The sequence below is a fragment of the Oncorhynchus gorbuscha genome, unplaced genomic scaffold, assembly GCF_021184085.1.
Source record: "Oncorhynchus gorbuscha isolate QuinsamMale2020 ecotype Even-year unplaced genomic scaffold, OgorEven_v1.0 Un_scaffold_922, whole genome shotgun sequence".
Lineage (NCBI taxonomy): Eukaryota > Metazoa > Chordata > Actinopteri > Salmoniformes > Salmonidae > Oncorhynchus > Oncorhynchus gorbuscha.
The window spans coordinates 6,351-27,500 of record NW_025745880.1 but is presented as its reverse complement, the minus strand read 5'-3'; the positions used below and the strand labels follow the sequence as shown (position 1 = coordinate 27,500).

General features: G+C 49.7%; 1 protein-coding gene and 1 pseudogene across 1 annotated transcript; one reads left to right on the top strand and one right to left on the bottom strand.

Moving 5' to 3' along the window:
• Positions 1-20,479, top strand: part of LOC124020807 — a 105,449-nt pseudogene extending 84,970 nt beyond the window's left edge.
• Positions 6,929-19,997, bottom strand: LOC124020811 (E3 ubiquitin-protein ligase RNF182-like). The gene is made up of 2 exons (XM_046336085.1): positions 19,445-19,997; positions 6,929-7,707 (listed from the first exon to the last, which is right to left on the bottom strand). The coding sequence occupies exon 2, from the start codon at positions 7,694-7,696 to the stop codon at positions 6,929-6,931; it is 768 nt and encodes a 255-aa protein (XP_046192041.1). The 5' UTR covers positions 7,697-7,707; positions 19,445-19,997.
• Positions 20,480-21,150: the final 671 nt, after the last annotated feature.

The following is a 21,150-nucleotide window of genomic DNA, read 5'->3' as shown; positions in this document are numbered from 1 at the left end:
TCTTCCTCTCTGACAACCAATCAGGTTCACTGGTGTCTGAGAGAGACAGAACTAGACTGTCTTCCTCTCTGAGAACCAATCAGGTTCACTGGTGTCTGAGAGAAAACCAATCAGGTTCACTGGTGTCTGAGAGACAACCAATCAGGTTCACTGGTGTCTGAGAGACAACCAATCAGGTTCACTGGTGTCTGAGAGACAACCAATCAGGTTCACTGGTGTCTGAGAGACAACCAATCAGGTTCACTGGTGTCTGAGAGACAACCAATCAGGTTCACTGGTGTCTGAGAGACAACCAATCAGGTTCACTGGTGTCTGAGAGACAACCAATCAGGGAGGGTAATTGCTCCACAGCAGTTGCATCATGACAGCCGTATGTTCTGTTCTGGTGGTTTTGGGTTCCAGATTGAACACCTAGCAGAATGTGTCTCCTGGCTCCCTTTAGTGATGCACTACCCCATAGGGCCCTGGTCTAAAGTAGTGCACTATATAGGGAATAGGGTTCCATATGGCTCTGGTCTAAAGTAGTGCACTATATAGGGAATAGGGCCCTGGTCTAAAGTAGTGCACAATATAGGGAATAGGGTGCCATAGGGCCCTGGTCTAAAGTAGTGCACTATATAGGGAATAGGGTGCCATAGGGCCCTGGTCTAAAGTAGTGCACTATATAGGGAATAGTGTTCCATAGTGATCTGGTCTAAAGTAGTGCACTATATAGGGAATAGGGCCCTGGTCTAAAGTAGTGCACTATATAGGGAATAGGGCCCTGGTCTAAAGTAGTGCACTATATAGGGAATAGGGCCCTGGTCTAAAGTAGTGCACTATATAGGGAATAGGGCCCTGGTCTATAGTAGTACCACTATATAGGGAATAGGGCTCTGGTCTATAGTAGTACCACTATATAGGGAATAGGGCCCTGGTCTATAGTAGTACCACTATATAGGGAATAGGGCTCTGGTCTATAGTAGTACCACTATATAGGGAATAGGGCTCTGGTCTATAGTAGTACCACTATATAGGGAATAGGGCCCTGGTCTATAGTAGTACCACTATATAGGGAATAGGGCTCTGGTCTATAGTAGTACCACTATATAGGGAATAGGACCCTGGTCTATAGTAGTACCACTATATAGGGAATAGGGCTCTGGTCTAAAGTAGTACCACTATATAGGGAATAGGGCTCTGGTCTATAGTAATACCACTATATAGGGAATAGGGCTCTGTTCTATAGTAGTGTACTATATAGGGAATAGGCCTCTGGTCTATAGTAGTACCACTATATAGGGAATAGGGCTCTGGTCTATAGTAGTACCACTATATAGGGAATAGGGCTCTGTTCTATAGTAGTGTACTATATAGGGAATAGGGCTCTGGTCTATAGTAGTGTACTATATAGGGAATAGGGCTCTGTTCTATAGTAGTACCACTATATAGGGAATAGGGCTCTGGTCTATAGTAGTGTCCTATATAGGGAATAGGGCTCTGTTCTATAGTAGTGTACTATATAGGGAATAGGGCTCTGTTCTATAGTAGTGTACTATATAGGGAATAGGGCTCTGGTCTATAGTAGTACCACTATATAGGGAATAGGGCCCTGGTCTATAGTAATACCACTATATAGGGAATAGGGCTCTGGTCTATAGTAATACCACTATATAGGGAATAGGGCTCTGTTCTATAGTAGTGTACTATATAGGGAATAGGGCTCTGTTCTATAGTAGTGTACTATATAGGGAATAGGGTGCCATAGGGCTCTGGTGGCATTTGGTACACAGGCTGTGTGCTGTCGAGCGATGAGGAGATGTGATGAGGAGATACGATGAGGAGATACGATGAGGAGATATGATGAGGAGATACGATGAGGAGATATGATGAGGAGATGCGATGAGGAGATATGATGAGGAGATATGATGAGGAGATGTGATGAGGAGATACGATGAGGAGATACGATGAGGAGATATGATGAGGAGATATGATGAGGAGATATGATGAGGAGATATGATGAGGAGATGCGATGAGGAGATATGATGAGGAGATATGATGAGGAGATGTGATGAGGAGATGCGATGAGGAGATGTGATGAGGAGATATGATGAGGAGATATGATGAGGAGATGTGATGAGGAGATGTGATGAGGAGATGTGATGAGGAGATGTGATGAGGAGATGATGAGATGTGATGAGGAGATGTGATGAGGAGATGAGGAGATGTGATGAGGAGATATGATGAGGAGATACGATGAGGAGATATGATGAGGAGATATGATGAGGAGATGTGATGAGGAGATGTGATGAGGAGATGTGATGAGGAGATGTGATGAGGAGATGAGGAGATGTGATGAGGAGATGTGATGAGGAGATGTGATGAGGAGATGTGATGAGGAGATATGATGAGGAGATGTGATGAGGAGATGTGATGAGGAGATGTGATGAGGAGATGAGGAGATGTGATGAGGAGATGTGATGAGGAGATACGATGAGGAGATATGATGAGGAGATGTGATGAGGAGATGAGGAGATATGATGAGGAGATGTGATGAGGAGATATGATGAGGAGATACGATGAGGAGAAGCGACAGGATATAAATGAAAGTACCTCATGCGTGGGTTACAAAAGAGACATGGATTCTGGAAACAGCTTTTCACAGAAGTAATGCAACGATGGGAATCAGGGATATTTTAATTCGTCATTAACTACTACTGTTGTAGTTTACAGGACTATTAAGGGGTGTTTAACCTTGAACCTTTTTGGAAATGTATTTTATGCTTATTCTTATCTTAGACTTCAAATTTGAGGTGTCAAATCAAATCAAATGTATTTATATAGCCCTTCGTACATAAGCTGATATATCAAAGTGCTGTACAGAAACCCAGCCTAAAACTGGGAGGGGGAGAGAGGGGAAGAGGGAGAGGGAGAGAGGTTGGGAATGAAAGAATTGAGGGGAGAGAGAACATTGACTAAATTATTAAAGCACTATTAAAATTCATTCAACACATTTGCCTGAAATGCCTTAAAAGGTGTTGAATATTTGATTGTTTTCCAAATATAGATTTGGGGGTTTTGCTTCAGAATTAAATGGTTTGTTTTTTACCATTTTGCACCATTTTCTAACAGACATGTTATGAACAGGAGTGTCTAGTGTTTACCTGGGTCTGTTAATAGACATGTTATGGACAGGAGTGTCTAGTGTTTACCTGGGTCTGTTAATAGACATGTTATGAACAGGAGTGTCTAGTGTTTACCTGGGTCTGTTAATAGACATGTTATGGACAGGAGTGTCTAGTGTTTACCTGGGTCTCTGTTAATAGACATGTTATGAACAGGAGTGTCTAGTGTTTACCTGGGTCTGTTAATAGACATGTTATGAACAGGAGTGTCTAGTGTTTACCTGGGTCTCTGTTAATAGACATGTTATGAACAGGAGTGTCTAGTGTTTACCTGGGTCTCTGTTAATAGACATGTTATGAACAGGAGTGTCTAGTGTTTACCTGGGTCTGTTAATAGACATGTTATGAACAGGAGTGTCTAGTGTTTACCTGGGTCTCTGTTAATAGACATGTTATGAACAGGAGTGTCTAGTGTTTACCTGGGTCTCTGTTAATAGACATGTTATGAACAGGAGTGTCTAGTGTTTACCTGGGTCTCTGTTAATAGACATGTTATGAACAGGAGTGTCTAGTGTTTACCTGGGTCTGTTAATAGACATGTTATGAACAGGAGTGTCTAGTGTTTACCCGGGTCTCTGTTAATAGACATGTTATGAACAGGAGTGTCTAGTGTTTACCTGGGTCTCTGTTAATAGACATGTTATGAACAGGAGTGTCTAGTGTTTACCTGGGTCTGTTAATAGACATGTTATGAACAGGAGTGTCTAGTGTTTACCTGGGTCTCTGTTAATAGACATGTTATGAACAGGAGTGTCTAGTGTTTACCTGGGTCTCTGTTAATAGACATGTTATGAACAGGAGTGTCTAGTGTTTACCTGGGTCTCTGTTAATAGACATGTTATGGACAGGAGTGTCTAGTGTTTACCTGGGTCTCTGTTAATAGACATGTTATGAACAGGAGTGTCTAGTGTTTACCTGGGTCTCTGTTAATAGACATGTTATGAACAGGAGAGTTGAGTGAATGTTTTATCCAACAGGAGAGTTTACCCTGGGTCTGTTAATAGACATGTTATGAACAGGAGTGTCTAGTGTTTACCTGGGTCTGTTAATAGACATGTTATGAACAGGAGTGTCTAGTGTTTACCTGGGTCTCTGTTAATAGACATGTTATGAACAGGAGTGTCTAGTGTTTACCTGGGTCTGTTAATAGACATGTTATGAACAGGAGTGTCTAGTGTTTACCTGGGTCTCTGTTAATAGACATGTTATGAACAGGAGTGTCTAGTGTTTACCTGGGTCTGTTAATAGACATGTTATGAACAGGAGTGTCTAGTGTTTACCTGGGTCTCTGTTAATAGACATGTTATGAACAGGAGTGTCTAGTGTTTACCTGGGTCTGTTAATAGACATGTTATGAACAGGAGTGTCTAGTGTTTACCTGGGTCTGTTAATAGACATGTTATGAACAGGAGTGTCTAGTGTTTACCTGGGTCTGTTAATAGACATGTTATGAACAGGAGTGTCTAGTGTTTACCTGGGTCTGTTAATAGACATGTTATGAACAGGAGTGTCTAGTGTTTACCTGGGTCTCTGTTAATAGACATGTTATGAACAGGAGTGTCTAGTGTTTACCTGGGTCTCTGTTAATAGACATGTTATGAACAGGAGTGTCTAGTGTTTACCTGGGTCTCTGTTAATAGACATGTTATGAACAGGAGTGTCTAGTGTTTACCTGGGTCCGGCCGGCCTCTGGCCCCTCATTATAGCCTAGTTGATGTTATTCCTGATGACTCTGGCTGTGCAGGAGCCCGGCCGGCCTCTGGCCCCTCATTATAGCCTAGTTGATGTTATTCCTGATGACTCTGGCTGTGCAGGAGCCCGGCCTCTACTCTGTCCCCTCATTATAGCCTAGTTGATGTTATTCCTGATGACTCTGGCTGTAGCAGGATGCCGGCCTCTACTCTGTCCCCTCATTATAGCCTAGTTGATGTTATTCCTGATGACTCTGGCTGTAGCAGGACGCCGGCCTCTACTCTGGCCCCTCATTATAGCCTAGTTGATGTTATTCCTGATGACTCAGGAGCCCGGCCTCTACTCTGTATCAGGAGCCCGGCCTCTACTCTGTATCAGGAGCCCGGCCTCTACTCTGTATCAGGAGCCCGGCCTCTACTCTGTATCAGGTGCCCGGCCTCTACTCTGTATCAGGAGCCCGGCCTCTACTCTGTATCAGGAGCCCGGCCTCTACTCTGTATCAGGAGGCCGGCCTCTACTCTGTATCAGGAGCCCGGCCTCTACTCTGTATCAGGAGCCCGGCCTCTACTCTGTATCAGGAGCCCGGCCTCTACTCTGTATCAGGAGCCCGGCCTCTACTCTGTATCAGGAGCCCGGCCTCTACTCTGTATCAGGAGCCCGGTTCTCTACTCTGTATCAGGAGCCCGGCCTCTACTCTGTATCAGGAGGCCGGCCTCTGGCTGTATTAGGATGCATTTGATTGGTTTAATCTGGGGGGAAATAACTCCAATCATTGATCAGCTAAATGTGTTGTTTTGAAGAAGGAAAGAGGCAACAAGAGACAGTCATTATTTTCTGTTTATTTCAATGATGTATCGTATCTCCTGTGTGAAGTAGTTGTCCTTTTCACAGTCGGTCAGTTATGTACTGGCAAGATGAACCTCTAGAGCTGGGATCCTCATGGTCTGTTTGATCAGAGACAGAATAACTGACAGGAAACAAGAGTCCCCTCAGCCAGAGAGACATCTATATGGTCCTGTTTGTCTCCAGACTCTCTGGACTAGATGGGCTAAATGGTAATGAGGCCCAGTTGAGGGACCATGGAGACATCTTTATGGTCCTGTTTGTCTCCAGACTCTCTGGACTAGATGGGCTAAATGGTAATGAGGCCCAGTTGAGGGACCATGGAGACAGAGAGACATCTTTATGGTCCTGTTTGTCTCCAGACTCTCTGGACTAGATGGGCTAAATGGTAAAGCTCTTATTATCTGATCTATTAGAAACTGCAACTCCCTTGTCTTTCCTCTTAACTGCCAAAGGGCCCCGTTGTGCACATGGAAATAAAACAAACCTATAGAACTGGAAGGTTCTGAGAGATATTGACAGTTTGGCTAGAAGGTTCTGAAAGATATTGACAGTTTGGCTAGAAGGTTCTGAGAGATATTGACAGTTTGGCTAGAAGTTCTGAGAGATATTGACAGTTTGGCTAGAAGGTTCTGAGAGATATTGACAGTTTGGCTACAAGGTTCTGAGAGATATTGACAGTTTGGCTAGAAGGTTCTGAAAGATATTGACAGTTTGGCTAGAAGGTTCTGAGAGATATTGACAGTTTGGCTAGAAGGTTCTGAGAGATATTGACAGTTTGGCTAGAAGGTTCTGAAAGATATTGACAGTTTGCCAAACCTGCTTTATAATTTGACAACGACAATCCATTGTTACCCAGCCCTCCATTTGTCTCCAGTCTCTCACACAGGGCTGGAAGGCCCGTTGGCCCCAGTTCTCAGTCCACGGACTGTATGGAGAGTTCAGCAAACAGCTTTCAATACAGAGATTGTCAATCCCCTTGTTCTGATTGGGGCAGTAAAGGACACCATGTTGATTCCAACAGTCCAGTATTTTACCTCCCTCCAACCCGGCTGGTCGTTAGATTGGGGCAGTAAAGGACACCATGTTGATTCCAACAGTCCAGTATCCCTCCCTCCAACCCGGCTGGTCGTTAGATTGGGGCAGTAAAGGACACCATGTTGATTCCAACAGTCCAGTATCCCTCCCTCCAACCCCAGCATCAGTCAGTACCCTGTTGACTCAGTCAGTCAGCCCCTAGACGAGCAGTCACACATGCCCTGGCAGAGACACTGGCAGAACCCGTAGACCAGACACACAGTCAGACTGGACGGTACCAGGCTCACACAGACTATACCCAGCGTCACCCTCTGGATCACCAGCAGGTAGATGCCCAGAGGCAGGGACCCGAAGTAGAACAGCCCCAGGAGCCACACCAGGATCCGGGGGACGTGCGAACACATCTTGGACAGGGCTTCCTGAACCTCCTGCCCGTTGGAGCCCACGGAGATAGAGTCCAGGCTGTGCTCTGTGTAGTGGTCTGAGCTGCCCAGGCCCCCGGGCCCCGTGTCCCTCTGTACCTCCATGATAGTGATCACCAGGCAGTTGGAGGAGTGGTGCGAGGGGGAGGTGGAGGACAGGCTCTCGGGGGTGAGGGTCACCTCTTGGTCGGAGCTCCAGGACTTATCCCTGACAGCCAGGCAGGATATGACGTTGGAGTCGTCGGGGAGGCCCGACACCTCGTATTCGTTGACCTCTGTTTCGTGTCGGCAGAAGGGGCAGGAAATGCAGCCCAAGACGTCCCCCGTGTCCAGGATCTTGTTGAGGCAGCGGGCACACACCCGGTGGAGGCAGTCCAGGATCTTGGGCCTGCGGTTGTGGACATTGTAACGCTGATAACAGATCTTACACTCCAGCTCGTCTGTGATTGGTGGGGTCGGGCTCAGGGTGGGGGTGGTGAAAGGGGTGACGGTGGAGGGGGGCATCTCATCCGGGTCAGGTTGAGGAACACTCATCATGGACGCATGCTCTGAGGAAGAGAGGGAGAGAGAGATGGATGGAGGGAGAGAGAGAGAGAGAGGGGGAGGGAGTGAGTGAGTGAGAGGGAGGGAGATGGAAGAAGGGAGAGAGGGAGAGAGAAGTTAGGTAATTTCTTTACACCTTATGGTACATTTTCAATTTCATTAAAAAGGTCAAAGGTCCTCGAGACATTTAGAATAATTTCACAATTTCAAAAACTATTCATGACAATGAATTTCTCAATATCATGGCAAGTACATGTGATGGTGAATGCGTACTAAAAGATTTACAACAAGTGTCATGTTTCTGATGTGGTCTGATGAAACCTGTTGACCCTACCTCTATCAGGACTAGAACAACACACCAGACTGTTGTTGACCTCTATCAGGACTAGAACAACACACCAGACTGTTGTTGACCTCTATCAGGACTAGAACAACACACCAGACTGTTGTTGACCTCTATCAGGACTAGAACAACACACCAGACTGTTGTTGACCCTACCTCTATCAGGACTAGAACAACACACCAGACTGTTGTTGACCTCTATCAGGACTAGAACAACACACCAGACTGTTGTTGACCTCTATCAGGACTAGAACAACACACCAGACTGTTGTTGACCTCTATCAGGACTAGAACAACACACCAGACTGTTGTTGACCTCTATCAGGACTAGAACAACACACCAGACTGTTGTTGACCTCTATCAGGACTAGAACAACACACCAGACTGTTGTTGACCTCTATCAGGACTAGAACAACACACCAGACTGTTGTTGACCTCTATCAGGACTAGAACAACACACCAGACTGTTGTTGACCTCTATCAGGACTAGAACAACACACCAGACTGTTGTTGACCTCTATCAGGACTAGAACAACACACCAGACTGTTGTTGACCTCTATCAGGACTAGAACAACACACCAGACTGTTGTTGACCTCTATCAGGACTAGAACAACACACCAGACTGTTGTTGACCTCTATCAGGACTAGAACAACACACCAGACTGTTGTTGACCTCTATCAGGACTAGAACAACACACCAGACTGTTGTTGACCTCTATCAGGACTAGAACAACACACCAGACTGTTGTTGACCTCTATCAGGACTAGAACAACACACCAGACTGTTGTTGACCTCTATCAGGACTAGAACAACACACCAGACTGTTGTTGACCTCTATCAGGACTAGAACAACACACCAGACTGTTGTTGACCTCTATCAGGACTAGAACAACACACCAGACTGTTGTTGACCTCTATCAGGACTAGAACAACACACCAGACTGTTGTTGACCTCTATCAGGACTAGAACAACACACCAGACTGTTGTTGACCTCTATCAGGACTAGAACAACACACCAGACTGTTGTTGACCTCTATCAGGACTAGAACAACACACCAGACTGTTGTTGACCCTACCTCTATCAGGACTAGAACAACACACCAGACTGTTGTTGACCTCTATCAGGACTAGAACAACACACCAGACTGTTGTTGACCTCTATCAGGACTAGAACAACACACCAGACTGTTGTTGACCTCTATCAGGACTAGAACAACACACCAGACTGTTGTTGACCTCTATCAGGACTAGAACAACACACCAGACTGTTGTTGACCTCTATCAGGACTAGAACAACACACCAGACTGTTGTTGACCTCTATCAGGACTAGAACAACACACCAGACTGTTGTTGACCTCTATCAGGACTAGAACAACACACCAGACTGTTGTTGACCTCTATCAGGACTAGAACAACACACCAGACTGTTGTTGACCTCTATCAGGACTAGAACAACACACCAGACTGTTGTTGACCTCTATCAGGACTAGAACAACACACCAGACTGTTGTTGACCTCTATCAGGACTAGAACAACACACCAGACTGTTGTTGACCTCTATCAGGACTAGAACAACACACCAGACTGTTGTTGACCTCTATCAGGACTAGAACAACACACCAGACTGTTGTTGACCTCTATCAGGACTAGAACAACACACCAGACTGTTGTTGACCCTACCTCTATCAGGACTAGAACAACACACCAGACTGTTGTTGACCTCTATCAGGACTAGAACAACACACCAGACTGTTGTTGACCTCTACCAGGACTAGAACAACACACCAGACTGTTGTTGACCTCTATCAGGACTAGAACAACACACCAGACTGTTGTTGACCCTACCTCTATCAGGACTAGAACAACACACCAGACTGTTGTTGACCTCTATCAGGACTAGAACAACACACCAGACTGTTGTTGACCTCTATCAGGACTAGAACAAGACTATCTCTGTTCTGCAGCCTCTATCTCTACTAAAGGTCCCTGTCTCCTCATGTCTCTGTCTCTGTTCTGCAGCCTCTATCTCTACTAAAGGTCCCTGTCTCTTCATGTCTCTGTCTCTGTTCTGCAGCCTCTATCTCTACTAAAGGTCCCTGTCTCTTCATGTCTCTGTCTCTGTTCTGCAGCCTCTATCTCTACTAAAGGTCCCTGTCTCCTCATGTCTCTGTCTCTGTTCTGCAGCCTCTATCTCTACTAAAGGTCCCTGTCTCTTCATGTCTCTGTCTCTGTTCTGCAGCCTCTATCTCTACTAAAGGTCCCTGTCTCCTCATGTCTCTGTCTCTGTTCTGCAGCCTCTATCTCTACTAAAGGTCCCTGTCTCCTCATGTCTCTGTCTCTGTTCTGCAGCCTCTATCTCTACTAAAGGTCCCTGTCTCCTCATGTCTCTGTCTCTGTTCTGCAGCCTCTATCTCTACTAAAGGTCCCTGTCTCCTCATGTCTCTGTCTCTGTTCTGCAGCCTCTATCTCTACTAAAGGTCCCTGTCTCCTCATGTCTGAGCTGTTCAGTGTGTTCTTCATAATGTGGTCGATCAGAAGGCAGGCTGTGTCTGTTTCTACTCAGAGAGATAACGTAGTGACTTCTCCACGTAGAGGTTATTCACTGTCTGTTTCTACTCAGAGAGATAACGTAGTGACTTCTCCACGTAGAGGTTATTCACTGTGTCTGTTTCTACTCAGAGAGATAACGTAATGACTTCTCCACGTAGAGGTTATTCACTGTCTGTTTCTACTCAGAGAGATAACGTAGAGGTTATTCACTGTCTGTTTCTACTCAGAGAGATAACGTAATGACTTCTCCACGTAGAGGTTATTCACTGTGTCTGTTTCTACTCAGAGAGATAACGTAGTGACTTCTCCACATAGAGGTTATTCACTGTGTCTGTTTCTATTCAGAGAGATAACGTAGAGGTTATTCACTGTCTGTTTCTACTCAGAGAGATAACGTAGTGACTTCTCCACGTAGAGGTTATTCACTGTCTGTTTCTACTCAGAGAGATAACGTAATGACTTCTCCACGTAGAGGTTATTCACTGTCTGTTTCTACTCAGAGAGATAACGTAGAGGTTATTCACTGTCTGTTTCTACTCAGAGAGATAACGTAATGACTTCTCCACGTAGAGGTTATTCACTGTGTCTGTTTCTACTCAGAGAGATAACGTAGTGACTTCTCCACGTAGAGGTTATTCACTGTGTCTGTTTCTACTCAGAGAGATAACGTAATTACTTTAGCCTGGCTGACTGTTCAGAGACTGGTTAGCCTGGCTGACTGACTACTCAGTGTGGCTGACTGTTTAGAGACGGGTTAGTGTGGCTGACTGCTCAGAGACGGGTTAGTGTGGCTGACTGCTCAGAGACGGGTTAGTGTGGCTGACTGCTCAGCGACGGGTTAGCCTGGCTGACTGACTACTCAGTGTGGCTGACTGTTTAGAGACGGGTTAGTGTGGCTGACTGCTCAGAGACGGGTTAGTGTGGCTGACTGCTCAGAGACGGGTTAGTGTGGCTGACTGCTCAGAGACGGGTTAGTGTGGCTGACTGCTCAGCGACGGGTTAGCCTGGCTGACTGCTCAGAGACGGGTTAGCCTGGCTGACTGCTCAGAGACGGGTTAGCCTGGCTGACTGTTCAGAGACGGGTTAGCGTGGCCGACTGCTCAGAGACGGGTTAGTGTGGCTGACTGCTCAGAGACGGGTTAGTGTGGCTGACTGCTCAGAGACGGATTAGCCTGGCTGACTGCTCAGAGACGGGTTAGCCTGGCTGACTGTTCAGAGACGGGTTAGCGTGGCCGACTGCTCAGAGACGGGTTAGCCTGGCTGACTGTTCAGAGACGGGTTAGCCTGGCTGACTGTTCAGAGACGGGTTAGCCTGGCTGACTGCTCAGAGACAGGTTAGCCTGGCTGACTGACTGCTCAGTGTGGCTGACTACTCAGAGACGGGTTACCCTGGCTGACTGACTGCTCAGTGTGGCTGACTGTTCAGAGACTGGTTACCCTGGCTGACTGCTCAGAGACAGGTTACCCTGGCTGACTGACTACTCAGTGTGGCTGACTACTCAGAGACTGGTTACCCTGGCTGACTGACTGCTCAGTGTGGCTGACTACTCAGAGACGGGTTACCCTGGCTGACTGACTGCTCAGTGTGGCTGACTGTTCAGAGACGGGTTACCCTGGCTGACTGACTGCTCAGTGTGGCTGACTACTCAGAGACGGGTTACCCTGGCTGACTGACTGCTCAGTGTGGCTGACTACTCAGAGACTGGTTACCCTGGCTGACTGACTGCTCAGTGTGGCTGACTACTCAGAGACTGGTTACCCTGGCTGACTGACTGCTCAGTGTGGCTGACTACTCAGAGACTGGTTACCCTGGCTGACTGACTGCTCAGTGTGGCTGACTACTCAGAGACTGGTTACCCTGGCTGACTACTCAGAGACTGGTTACCCTGGCTGACTGACTGCTCAGTGTGGCTGACTACTCAGAGACGGGTTACCCTATGGTGAAGCCCATTGGTGGAGAGTGGACTGTAGCCATGGACAGGTGTTTTATTTATGGGTAGATTGCTATTTCTGTCGTGAGTTTATTTTTGGACTCTAGTCTGTGCATTATTAAATCCAGTCAAATCCAACCGTGCCTTCTATACACACCAGGAGAGAGATGGAGATAGAGAAGATGGGTTAGAGGGAGAGAGATGAAGGAGGGATAAGGGGATGGGAGAGATGGAGAGAGAGAAGAGGGGTTAGAGGGAGAGAGATGAAGGAGGGATAAGGGGATGGGAGAGATGGAGAGAGAGAAGATGGGATAGAGGGAGAGAGATGAAGGAGGGATAAGGGGATGGGAGAGATGGAGAGAGAGAAGATGAGGGAGAGAGATGAAAGGGATGTGAGAGATGGAGAGAGAGAAGATGGGATAGAGGGAGAGAGATGAAAGGGATGTGAGAGATGGAGAGAGAGAAGATGGGATAGAGGGAGAGAGATGAAGGAGGGATAAGGGGATGGGAGAGATGGAGAGAGAGAAGATGGGATAGAGGGAGAGAGATGAAAGGGATGTGAGAGATGGAGAGAGAGAAGAGGGGTTAGAGGGAAAGAGATGAATGAGGGAGAAGGGGGGAGAGGTGGATGAGAGATTGTGTGTTGAGGAAGAGAGATCGCATAGCAGGCAGTAGAACATTGGAGGTAATACTGTTATTATTGAAGATTATTTATAGGAGTTGAAAAAATAATCCGGTCTGATCGTAAAGGATCATGTCTGCTAGGACCTATTTTATCATATGAGCAGTACATTCAGACAACATCGAAGGGTGAGGGGCCTCCAATGTGTTTTAATAGACCGGGTCTTTTTACTGCCCCGCCCCTCTGCTTCCTGGCTGAAAGGTTCATTGTTGATTTGCACAGCAGCAGCTCTGCTCTCTCCTCTGCTGTCTCTCTGTGGAAGAGGACCGACTGACACCCTAGAGGTGGCTGTCTCTCTGTGGAAGAGGACCGACTGACACCCTAGAGGTGGCTGTCTCTCTGTGGAAGAGGACCGACTGACACCCTAGAGGGAGGGAGCGGTGGCTGTCTGTCTGTGGAAGAGGACCGACTGACACCCTAAAGGGAGGAAGAGGACCGACTGACACCCTAGAGGTGGCTGTCTCTCTGTGGAAGAGGACCGACTGACACCCTAAAGGGAGGAAGAGGACCGACTGACACCCTAGAGGTGGCTGTCTCTCTGAGGAAGAGGATCGACTGACACCCTAGAGGGAGGGAGCGGTGGCTGTCTGTCTGTGGAAGAGGACCGACTGACACCCTAGAGGTGGCTGTCTCTCTGTGGAAGAGGACCGACTGACACCCTAAAGGGAGGAAGAGGACCGACTGACACCCTAGAGGTGGCTGTCTCTCTGTGGAAGAGGACCGACTGACACCCTAGAGGTGGCTGTCTCTCTGTGGAAGAGGACCGACTGACACCCTAGAGGTGGCGGTCTCTCTGTGGAAGAGGACCGACTGACACCCTAAAGGATAATGTCTGCTAGGACCTATTTTATCATATGAGCAGTACATTCAGACAACATCGAAGGGTGAGGGGCCTCCAATGTGTTTTAATAGACCGGGTCTTTTTACTGCCCCGCCCCTCTGCTTCCTGGCTGAAAGGTTCATTGTTGATTTGCACAGCAGCAGCTCTGCTCTCTCCTCTGCTGTCTCTCTGTGGAAGAGGACCGACTGACACCCTAGAGGTGGCTGTCTCTCTGTGGAAGAGGACCGACTGACACCCTAGAGGTGGCTGTCTCTCTGTGGAAGAGGACCGACTGACACCCTAGAGGGAGGGAGCGGTGGCTGTCTGTCTGTGGAAGAGGACCGACTGACACCCTAAAGGGAGGAAGAGGACCGACTGACACCCTAGAGGTGGCTGTCTCTCTGTGGAAGAGGACCGACTGACACCCTAGAGGTGGCTGTCTCTCTGAGGAAGAGGACCGACTGACACCCTAAAGGGAGGAAGAGGACCGACTGACACCCTAGAGGGAGGGAGAGGACCGACTGACACCCTAAAGGGAGGAAGAGGACCGACTGACACCCTAGAGGGAGGGAGAGGACCGACTGACACCCTAAAGGGAGGAAGAGGACCGACTGACACCCTAGAGGGAGGGAGAGGACCGACTGACACCCTAAAGGGAGGAAGAGGACCGACTGACACCCTAAAGGGAGGAAGAGGACCGACTGACACCCTAGAGGGAGGGAGAGGACCGACTGACACCCTAGAGGGAGGGAGCGGTGGCTGTCTGTCTGTGGAAGAGGACCGACTGACACCCTAGAGGTGGCTGTCTCTCTGTGGAAGAGGACCGACTGACACCCTAAAGGGAGGAAGAGGACCGACTGACACCCTAGAGGTGGCTGTCTCTCTGTGGAAGAGGACCGACTGACACCCTAGAGGTGGCTGTCTCTCTGTGGAAGAGGACCGACTGATACCCTAGAGGTGGCTGTCTCTCTGTGGAAGAGGACCGACTGACACCCTAGAGGGAGGAAGAGGACCGACTGACACCCTAGAGGGAGGAAGAGGACCGACTGACACCCTGGAGGGAGGAAGAGGACCGACTGACACCCTAGAAGGAGGAAGCGGTGGCTGTCTCTCTGAGGAAGAGGACCGACTGACACCCTAGACGGAGGAAGAGGACCGACTGACACCCTAGAGGGAGGAAGAGGACCGACTGACACCCTAGAGGGAGGAAGAGGACCGACTGACACCCTAGAGGTGGCGGTCTCTCTGTGGAAGAGGACCGACTGACACCCTAAAGGATAATGTCTGCTAGGACCTATTTTATCATATGAGCAGTACATTTAGACAACATCGAAGGGTGAGGGGCCTCCAATGTGTTTTAATAGACCGGGTCTTTTTACTGCCCCGTCCCTCTGCTTCCTGGCTGAAAGGTTAATTGTTGATTTGCACAGCAGCAGCTCTGCTCTCTCCTCTGCTGTCTCTCTGTGGAAGAGGACCGACTGACACCCTAGAGGTGGCTGTCTCTCTGTGGAAGAGGACCGACTGACACCCTAGAGGTGGCTGTCTCTCTGAGGAAGAGGACCGACTGACACCCTAGAGGTGGCTGTCTCTCTGAGGAAGAGGACCGACTGACACCCTAGAAGGAGGGAGCGGTGGCTGTCTGTCTGTGGAAGAGGACCGACTGACACCCTAGAGGGAGGCAGAGGACCGACTGACACCCTAGAGGTGGCTGTCTCTCTGTGGAAGAGGACCGGCTGACACCCTAGAGGTGGCCGTCTCTCTGTGGAAGAGGACCGGCTGACACCCTAGAGGTGGCTGTCTCTCTGAGGAAGAGGACCGACTGACACCCTAGAGGTGGCTGTCTCTCTGTGGAAGAGGACCGACTGACACCCTAGAGGTGGCTGTCTCTCTGTGGAAGAGGACCGACTGACACCTTAGAGGTGCCTGTCTCTCTGTGGAAGAGGACCGACTGATACCCTAGAGGTGGCTGTCTCTCTGTGGAAGAGGACCGACTGACACCCTAGAGGGAGGAAGAGGACCGACTGACACCCTGGAGGGAGGAAGAGGACCGACTGACACCCTAGAAGGAGGAAGCGGTGGCTGTCTCTCTGAGGAAGAGGACCGACTGACACCCTAGAGGGAGGAAGAGGACCGACTGACACCCTAGAGGGAGGAAGAGGACCGACTGACACCCTAGAGGGAGGAAGAGGACCGACTGACACCCTAGAGGTGGCGGTCTCTCTGTGGAAGAGGACCGACTGACACCCTAAAGGATCATGTCTGCTAGGACCTATTTTATCATATGAGCTTTACATTTAGACAACATCGAAGGGTGAGGGGCCTCCAATGTGTTTTAATAGACCGGGTCTTTTTACTGCCCCGCCCCTCTGCTTCCTGGCTGAAAGGTTAATTGTTGATTTGCACAGCAGCAGCTCTGCTCTCTCCTCTGCTGTCTCTCTGTGGAAGAGGACCGACTGACACCCTAGAGGTGGCTGTCTCTCTGTGGAAGAGGACCGACTGACACCCTAGAGGTGGCTGTCTCTCTGAGGAAGAGGACCGACTGACACCCTAGAGGGAGGGAGCGGTGGCTGTCTGTCTGTGGAAGAGGACCGACTGACACCCTAGAGGTGGCTGTCTCTCTGTGGAAGAGGACCGGCTGACACCCTAGAGGTGGCCGTCTCTCTGTGGAAGAGGACCGGCTGACACCCTAGAGGTGGCTGTCTCTCTGTGGAAGAGGACCGACTGACACCCTAGAGGTGGCTGTCTCTCTGTGGAAGAGGACCGACTGACACCCTAGAGGTGGCTGTCTCTCTGTGGAAGAGGACCGACTGACACCCTAAAGGGAGGAAGAGGACCGACTGACACCCTAGAGGTGGCTGTCTCTCTGTGGAAGAGGACCGACTGACACCCTAGAGGTGCCTGTCTCTCTGTGGAAGAGGACCGACTGATACCCTAGAGGTGGCTGTCTCTCTGTGGAAGAGGACCGACTGACACCCTAGAGGGAGGAAGAGGACCGACTGACACCCTGGAGGGAGGAAGAGGACCGACTGACACCCTAGAAGGAGGAAGCGGTGGCTGTCTCTCTGAGGAAGAGGACCGACTGACACCCTAGACGGAGGAAGAGGACCGACTGACACCCTAGAGGGAGGAAGAGGACCGACTGACACCCTAGAGGGAGGAAGAGGACCGACTGACACCCTAGAGGTGGCGGTCTCTCTGTGGAAGAGGACCGACTGACACCCTAGAGGGAGGAAGCGGTGGCTGTCTCTCTGAGGACCGACTGACACCCTAGAGGTGGCTGTCTCTCTGTGGAAGAGGACCAACTGACACCCTAGAGGTGGCTGTCTCTCTGTGGAAGAGGACCGACTGACACCCTAGAGGTGGCTGTCTCTCTGTGGAAGAGGACCGACTGACACCCTAGAGGGAGGAAGAGGACCGACTGACACCCTAGAGGTGGCTGTTTCTCTGGAAGAGGACCGACTGACACCCTAGAGGTGGCTGTCTCTCTGTGGAAGAGGACCGACTGACACCCTAGAGGGAGGGAGAGGACCGACTGACACCCTGGAGGTGGCTGTCTCTCTGTGGAAGAGGACCGACTGACACCCTAGAGGTGGCTGTCTCTCTGTGGAAGAGGACCGACTGACACCCTAGAGAGAGGGAGCGGTGGTTGTCTCTCTGAGGACCGACTGACACCCTAGAGGTGGCTGTCTCTCTGTGGAAGAGGACCGACTGACACCCTAGAGGTGGCTGTCTCTCTGTGGAAGAGGACCGACTGACACCCTAGAGGGAGGGAGCGGTGGCTGTCTGTCTGTGCTAATGAGCTGTTGTCACTTGGAGAGAGAGAGAGAAGGAGGGAGAGAGATGGAGAGAAACCTTTGCTTTCAATCCCCCTAAGTAGCATTAGGGGAAACACCCTGTGCATGGTTTACTGTTTCAGACATTTCCCTGGCTATGTAGTCAAGTAACCATAGTAACACACCAATAGGTTTTGCCAACATGCAACTTCCCCCAACATGTCTCTGTTATCCCTAAATGCAGGTGGGATGATTCCTTGTTTCCTGCTCATTACCTTCTGATTACGAGGAATCTTCCAACCGGGATTTCTGTTAAAAAAACGTAGTACATTTACATTTACATTTAAGTCATTTAGCAGACGCTCTTATCCAGAGCGACTTACAAATTGGTGCATTCACCTTATGACATCCAGTGGAACAGTCACTTTACAATAGTGCATCTAAATCTTAAAGGGGGGGGGTGAGAGGGATTACTTATCCTATCCTAGGTATTCCTTAAAGAGGTGGGGTTTCAGGTGTCTCCGGAAGGTGGTGATTGACTCCGCTGTCCTGGCGTCGTGAGGGAGTTTGTTCCACCATTGGGGGGCCAGAGCAGCGAACAGTTTTGACTGGGCTGAGCGGGAGCTGTACTTCCTCAGTGGTAGGGAGGCGAGCAGGCCAGAGGTGGATGAACGCAGTGCCCTTGTTTGGGTGTAGGGCCTGATCAGAGCCTGGAGGTACTGAGGTGCCGTTCCCCTCACAGCTCCGTAGGCAAGCACCATGGTCTTGTAGCACATAATCACATCACTGCTGCTACTGCTGCTGTTCCCACACTGTCTGACGCTCAGCCCTGCTTCACTCAGCCCTGCTTCACTCAGCCCTGCTTCACTCAGCCCTGCTTCACTCACCCCCGTCTGGGGGACAGTGGATGAAGTTTATAAATGCCTGGCTGGGCTGGGGGACAGTGGATGAAGTTTATGAATGCCTGGCTGGGCTGCTGGACAGTGGATGAAGTTTATAAATGCCTGGCTGGGCTGGGGGACAGTGGATAATGTTTATGAATGCCTGGCTGGGCTGTGGGACAGTGGATGAAGTTTATAAATGCCTGGCTGGGCTGTGGGACAGTGGATAAAGTTTATGAATGTCTGGCTGGGCTGAGGACAGTGGATGAAGTTAATGAATGGCTGGCTGGGGACAGTGGATGAAGTTTATGAATGCCTGGCTGGGCTGTGGGACAGTGGATGAAGTTTGTAAATGCCTGACTTTGTTGGGGGACAGTGGATAAAGTTGATTTGTACCTGAGGTGGGCTGCTGGACAGTGGATGAAGTTTATGAATGCCCGGTTTGGCTGTGGGACAGTGGATGAAGTTTATGAATGCCTGGCTGGGCTGTGGGACAGTGGATACATTTTATGAATGCCTGGCTGGGCTGGGGACAGTGGATAAAGTTTATGAATGTCTGGCTGGGCTGAGGACAGTGGATGAAGTTAATGAATGGCTGGCTGGGGACAGTGGATGAAGTTAATGAATGCCTGGCTGGGCTGCTGGACAGTGCTCTCACACACAGACACACTAACACACATACTGAGACAAACACACTACCTAACACATTAGAAGTTAAAACAAGTACCCCTCTCTCTCCCTTCCCCAAATCCTTACCTTCCCTGCAGTAGGTCCAGTGTCTGGGTACTCCAGTGGTCCAGTGTCTGGGTACTCCAGTGGTCCAGTGTCTGGGTACTCCAGTGGTCCAGTGTCTGGGTACTCCAGTGGTCCAGTGTCTGGGTACTCCAGTGGTCCAGTGTCTGGGTACTCCAGTGGTCCAGTGTCTGGGTACTCCAGTGGTCCAGTGTCTGGGTACTCCAGTGGTCCAGTGTCTGAGTACTCCAGTGGTCCAGTGTCTGGGTACTCCAGTGGTCCAGTGTCTGGGTACTCCAGTGGTCCAGTGTCTGAGTACTCCAGTGGTCCAGTGTCTGGGTACTCCAGTGGTCCAGTGTCTGAGTACTTAATAGCCTGAGTTATCCTATGCTCCTCAAGGTGCTGGTAGTAGTGGTGGTGCTAAATGTCCGTTCTGTGGTGGAGCCATCCCCCTGACAGGGTCTCCTCTCTCTCACAGGGAGCCGGCAGTCTAACCGTCTCCTCCCTCTCTCTTTCCCTCCAGGAGCAGGCAGCGGTCTGACTCTCTCCTCCTCCCCCCTCCAGCCGTCTAAGCGTCTCTCTCTCTCTCTCTCTCTCTCTCTCTCTCTCTCTCTCTCTCTCTCTCTCTCTCTCTCTCTCTCTCTCTCTCTCTCTCTCTCTCTCTCTCTCTCTCTCTCTCTCTCTCTTTTTCTCTTTCTCTCTTTCTCTCTTTCTCCAGTAGCAGGCAGCGGTCTGACTGTCTCCTCTTCTCCCCCTCCAGGTGTACAAGAAGCAGGCAGCCTGCAGCCTGGGGGTTCTGGGCCAGAGGCTGGTGGAGCAGGAGGAGGACTTTGCAGGGAGGGCAGCCTCCTACCAGACAGAAATACAGCACCTCCAGAGGCTTCTACGAGACAAACAGCACGACCTGGACGGAGTGCTGCAGCAGAAAAGGTACCAGCCAGGGAAACAGGCAGACAGTCACAGAACCAGGCAGCCAGCCAGGCAGCTACTCAGCCAGGGAAACAGGCAGACAGTCAGAGAACCAGGCAGCCAGCCAGGCAGCTACTCAGCCAGGGAAACAGGCAGACAGTCAGAGAACCAGGCAGCCAGCCAGGCAGCTACTCAGCCAGGGAAACAGGCAGACAGTCAGAGAACCAGGCAGCTACTCAGCCAGGGAAACAGGCAGGCAGAGAGACAGTAGCCGAGTCACACACAGGCAGGAGTAGTGAGCAGGCAGGCAGCCGAGTCACTAGCAACGCAAACCAATGACAGGCCCCCGGAGGGAACGCAGGGTGGGGAGGAGGAGGAGTCAGCAAGCACTTCTGCCTGGGCAAGACAGAACAGCTGCAGACTGTTTCTCTGTCTCTCTCTCTGTGTCTCTCTCTGTTGTTCTCTCTCTCTCTAGGTGTTATGCTCTCTCTTTCTCTGTCACTCTCCCTCTCTGTGTCTCTCTCTGTTGTTCTCTCTCTCTCTAGGTGTTACGCTCTCTCTTTCTCTGTCTCTCTCTGTCACTCTCCCTCTCTGTCTCTCTCTCACAGTCACTCTCCCTCTCTGTGTCTCTCCCTCTCTGTGTCTCTCTCTCTCTGTTGTTCTCTTAATGCTGTTCTCTTAATGCTGTTCTCTCGCTGTTGCTCTCTCTCTTTCTGATGTCCTCAATTGTCTTTCTTTAGTGCTCTCTCTCACTCTTTTATGCTCTCTTCTCTTTCCCTCTCCTTTCTCTCTCTCTCTCTCTCTCTCTCTCTCTCTCTCTC